General features: G+C 33.7%; 1 protein-coding gene across 1 annotated transcript in view; it reads right to left on the bottom strand.

Annotated features, from left to right (window-relative positions):
- The window catches only part of LOC106876196 (tRNA dimethylallyltransferase), a 170,886-nt gene that overhangs the window by 94,439 nt on the left and 70,802 nt on the right, over positions 1–5,645 (bottom strand). Inside the window, exon 4 of the mRNA XM_052970466.1 lies at positions 1,289–1,400. Coding sequence (XP_052826426.1) covers positions 1,289–1,400 — 112 coding nt within the window. The remainder of the gene's footprint in view (positions 1–1,288; positions 1,401–5,645) is intronic.

Below are 5,645 nucleotides of genomic sequence, written 5' to 3'. Positions count from 1 at the left end.
GCAATTTTATATTTTTAATTTCACACATGTGCATTGATTGTTTTTGATTTTGATGACTAGACAATACAGTAGGGTCAGTTGGACAATTTTTTTTCTCCGTGTTTTTCTCCTTGTCTCCGTATTCTTTCTGTTGAAGAGCATAGCTCGAAACGTCAAAGACTTTCCGTATTCCCGAGCGTCATACTAATATATACTTTTGTTATTTACACCACCTGTCCTCGTCTGTTGTTATTATTTGTATATTCTCCCATATATATATATATATATATATATATATAGAGAGAGAGAGAGAGAGAGAGGCAGCCATGTGCAATATGTTACCAAAAAGGAAAACTATAATTTTTATTAAATATGACTAGGGTGTTAGAACACGTACATTGCTAGAAATAAGAGCTAAAAAGCTCCAATGCTGTAGTTAAAGCACATAATTATATACATATGTACTAACAGAGGCTGTAATTGCCTGAAAACATCAGTCAAGAATTCCTTATACTGATCAGTCAGTTTCAGCTAATTCCATAGCTTCATCAGTAGGGAGCGTTTGGTTCGGCTGATTCTGGACTGAATTCTCTGTCAGTATATATCTATTCGCCATAAAAATCTATGGGTGATTTAGAGAATTGCTAATGTGTATACAAAATATTAATATAGGCAGCCGTATGCAATGTGTTACTAAAAAGGAAAACTATAATTGTCACTAAATATGACTAGGGTATTAGAACACCTACATTGCTAGAAATAAGAGCTAAAAAGCTCCAATGCAAATAGTTAAAGCACATAATTGTATACATATGTACTGACAGGGACTGTAATCATCCAAAAGCATATATATATATATATATATATATATATACATGATGGATTCTCCAGCCGAAGACGACATATGACTGTTCAGCTTTTGCGGGATGAACTGCACAAATGGTTTGTTTATAGTAATCAAATATTTGTGCTGCACATTAGCTCACTCTCTCCACTATGTCAATGTTGCCTGAACAGTTGTACGGTGTACCATGTGTCAAGTGTTGAAGTGACTGCAGAACAATGTGAAATGAATAGAATGCACCACCCGATCTGGGAATTGAAACCATGATCTCACGATTGTGAGTGCAACACCCTAACCACTAGGCCATGTGCCCTCATATATATGTATATATATCTACTCTCTTTTACTCTATATCTATATATATGTACTATATATCTATATCTATATCTATATATTTATATATATATCAGCAACTTCAAATAAGATGGTATTGAACAAGAAATATAATAAGATTGTTCAACTTACGTGCCTTCTTTTATCCTGGATTCATTGTACTGTTTGTGGAAATCTAGCAGCTCATTGACAAGACCTCGCTGAAGCATATCATCAACTCTTTTATCAAGACGTTTATTCAAGACTGAAGAACAAAATATAGAAAAGAGGAAAAAAAAAAATGACATGCCTGATTATTGCTGATCAATATTTAAAAAAAAAATAATGTTCTTTTAAATAGAAACATTTGCCGAAGAGTAAGAATAGCAGAATGGATGCATTACACTATTGCATTTTGATGTAACACAGTTACCAACATCCCACACTCAGAATTTGTAGTCTTGCAGCATGGTGACTTCACAAGAGCTGATAGCATGAAAAAACACCCAATATATTCTATAAGGTGGTTGGTGTTAGGAAGGGCGTCCAGACATAAAGACAATGACAAAACAGACACTGGAGCACAACACATGGATGGATTTTAAATGATGTTAATATTTTAATATGGATTTTAAATGGATTTTAATATGGATTTTAAATGATGCTAATGATAATTCTGAGTTCAAATTTTATTCAAGTTTTTTTAGAGTTTTTCACCAAATGAAGGTTTATTATAAAATGGATACGAATAATTCAAATATGTGATTGCAGTGGTGTCACTGTCTATCATTGTCTATCAAATGTGACATGAAGCTCCCCAAGTGAGCTTCATGTCACATTTAATTAGATGCTAAACTCTTTTATTTTTAGAGAAGGAATCAATGAAATTAACCTCAATACTTATTCTATCAGCTATTTTACTGATCTACTATTACAGGGATGTAAACAAACTTACACCAACTGTCCAGTAGAGAGAGACAAACTCAAACATGTCTCCCACTCCATATATATACACACACCACACACACATACACACTGTGTGTGTGTATGAATGGTATCCAAGAGATCGGAAAAGATCACTTAGATGGCTTCCATGATGATGGGAAGATGATTTAATCAAGCAATTTGGGTCAAGATAGAAAAGGATGGTGCAATCAAGACAAAATTGGAGGCACATTGTGACTAGCGGCATATAACAACATCTGATGACCTGGTCAAGTGTGTATGTGTGTGTGCACGCGTGCACATATGTGTATGTATGTCCTTTAAACTGCATCCACCAGTGGTGCCTTGGTGCAAAAGTTCTAATGTTTTTGAGGAATGAGGAACCATTTCTTTGCCATTATCGTTCACAGATGTACTCAGACAAGGAATAGTAACACCTGGCAGGGTCCCTAGTTATGGGTTAAATAACAATGGGCTTGTTTACCTATGTATGGGAAGACAGGATCTTGTGGACTCTGCAGAAGAAGCCTTCATTGTAAAATGGAGGAGAAGTCAGCTGCAGCAACACACTGTGAACTGCAGAGAATAAGATGTGGCAAACAAAGATATTTTGATCACATTTTGATAATCCACTGCATCTGTTTCCATCCCCAGTTATCTCAACTTTGTCATATCACTGGATTGAAAATGTCCAAGGATGAAAGAGTAAGGTTGACAGCATGTAATTCTCCTCCAATCAAAACAAGTTTGCCATGCAAGTCATCAGTCATCCATAAAGATTGCTAGATGGTCCTCATTACTTCGAGGGATGAACATGTATTTATAGCAGATTAAAGTAAATTTAAAAATCCGAGTGGCTTCTTCAGTTAGTGCTCCTGCAAATACTAGCCAACAGAATGCATAGAAATGAACAGCTTTCCTTAAAGGAACCATTTCATAAAAACTATAATTCCAGAGAAGTAATTTCATTCTTGGAATTAATATATTATGTAGTAGTCTACTCAGCTGGAAAAATGAGTTGTACCTGTATTTCAAACATCAACCTTGTCACATTCTGTGTTACACTGAATCTCCCTGAAAACTCTGTTAAGCATTTTTTGATTGTCTTAATAACTGACAAGATGGCAGAGAAGATTTCTGCCCAGACATCCGAAACTTGGAGTTTTATTATGGCAACCAAATAATTGTTACATATATTACAGATAAATTCCTCTATTTACACAATATCGAGGTCTCATTCATTCTTTTGTTGTCATACCATTACTATTAATATATATATATATATATATATATATATATACATACAGGGTGTCCACAAGGTATGGGTACATGGAGTAAATAAAATCATAACATAAACAATTAAATATAAGAAATAATCATTTCTTAAAGTATGTGTTAATCCCCATGTACCCAGACTTTGTGGACACCCTGTATATATATATATATATATATATATATATATATATATATATATATATATATATGACAGGCTTCTGCACAGTTTCCATCTACCATATTCACTGATATGGAATTGGTCAACTTGGAGCTATAGTAGGTGCTGTGTAGTGAGACTGAACTTGAAAACTCATAGTTGCAAAGTGAACTTCTTAACCATACAGCCATGTTCATTATTTCATTCTCTGAAATTGATCAGCTTCTGGAGTTTTTTGTTTTAGATTATATAAGATAATAGCTGAATTTATTCTTTCAATAGCAGAAGCTGCAGCAATTTCTTACAGCTTTCTAAATATCCAGGAAATTCATTTTTTTTTTCCACCTCCCATTTCAAGAATGTCATTTTGTAATCTATCAACAGAAGTGACCTTTGACGTAATTTAAAACAGTTTTTGTCTTTTCTTTAATATAAGACATTGCTATCCTTCCACACAGAAAGAAAGAAGTTTTTTTCTTTAAATTTATTCAGTGACAGCTAATGAGTCTACAGACAAAACTCCTTCTTAGTCAAAACACAAAGGTTACAAGCAACAACAGGATTAACACCAAAGTAAATGTCAAGACAAAGAAACCATTTATAAGGAAGGGATTCTTGAGAAATACCAGAAAATAGAACAGATAAAAGCCAAGATGAGAATGTTCAGACTTTTTATTTTTCTGCATATTTATATATTTTTTCTTTATTCTAAACTAGAACATTATTCAAGATACACAAAAGATTTGAAAATAACACTCACATCTGTTCTTTCATTATATCTGCAATGGATGAGGAGTAGAGGTGTGGATACCTAAGAGTTAAATAACAATTTTATCTATTTTTACTCTTTCATTGCTTTTTCAATTTATTTGTATTACAAATAGAAGCCCTGCTACCACCTCCTCCACCACCACCAACACCACCACCACCACCACCACCACCAGCAAAACCACAAAGATATCTGGTGTGCAACGACTTGAAAAGGAGATTTAGAAGACTAAGATAGTCATTTACAATTTACCTTACTGTTGTTAAAGGAAAAGAAAGAAGCTGGTTGAGGATAAACACACATAGGAAGAGTGTTTTAATGTTGAATAATCTAAGGAAAGAAAATAAATTTGTGAAACTTATGTTAAACTTTGATGTAATACATTGGAAAATAAATCATAGAGGGAATATACTACTGTGGCAAAGACTTGAATTGGGCTTGATCAGAATGTATACTACAAGAGTGAGTTTCATGTGAAAAGAAGAGAGAATAAAACAGCCCAAATTATCTATGGTGGATATAGCAATAAAGGTTACATTGGTGAGTATAAACTGGTGCAAATAAGATGTTAAACTACTTGAAAAGATTCACTTAGAACATAAGAATATGATTTAACACCGAGGAACACATTCCAGAGGAATCACAGCATTGACCATAACAACAATAAAACAGTGTTTGACAATATAATATCCATCAACATTCAAAAAGCAAGACTTGATGTTGTTGCTGCTGCTGATGGTGATGAATACAAAGAGTATGGTAAATAAGGTATCTGATGGGGAGTGGTATAAACAAGAGTTTTCAAGTGCTATAATAATTGCATACTTACTTTCTCTGTATGAAATTATATACCAGAGAACCATAAACTGTATTCAATTTCAGTTATAACCCTTTCACTCAATTTATCCTTACTTATGTAATTATACTGGCCAAATATTATTTGTAACTTTTCTTCTGATACTTATGGTTTTGTCAACTGACCATGTAGGCCTGATTAAACTGTACTCTAACAGAGACATATATCCATATTATTCCTTGCCTATTAATCTTCCAAATTAATTTAGAAAGATTAATTTACAGGTTCATCATTATATGCACAACAAACAGCAAGGTTCAAAGTGATGCCTTGCATATGAATATGCTAATCACTGTCGTGTTTGTCACAGGGGAACATCTTTTCCTTTACGATGAATGTGTTCATAACACTGTGGCTATTTGCTTCCCAAACACATGGTTCTGGGTTCAGTCTTACTGTGAGGCAAATAGGGCAAGTGTCTTCTGCTGTAATCCTGAGTTAACCAAAGACTTGCAAGTGAATTTGGTTGATGAAAACTGAAAAAAAACCTGTTATATGTATATGTGTG

Source organism: Octopus bimaculoides, chromosome 9 (assembly GCF_001194135.2).
Source record: "Octopus bimaculoides isolate UCB-OBI-ISO-001 chromosome 9, ASM119413v2, whole genome shotgun sequence".
Classification (NCBI taxonomy): domain Eukaryota; kingdom Metazoa; phylum Mollusca; class Cephalopoda; order Octopoda; family Octopodidae; genus Octopus; species Octopus bimaculoides.
Note: the sequence above shows the minus strand (reverse complement) of the source record. Positions and strands in the feature narration are given on the sequence as shown.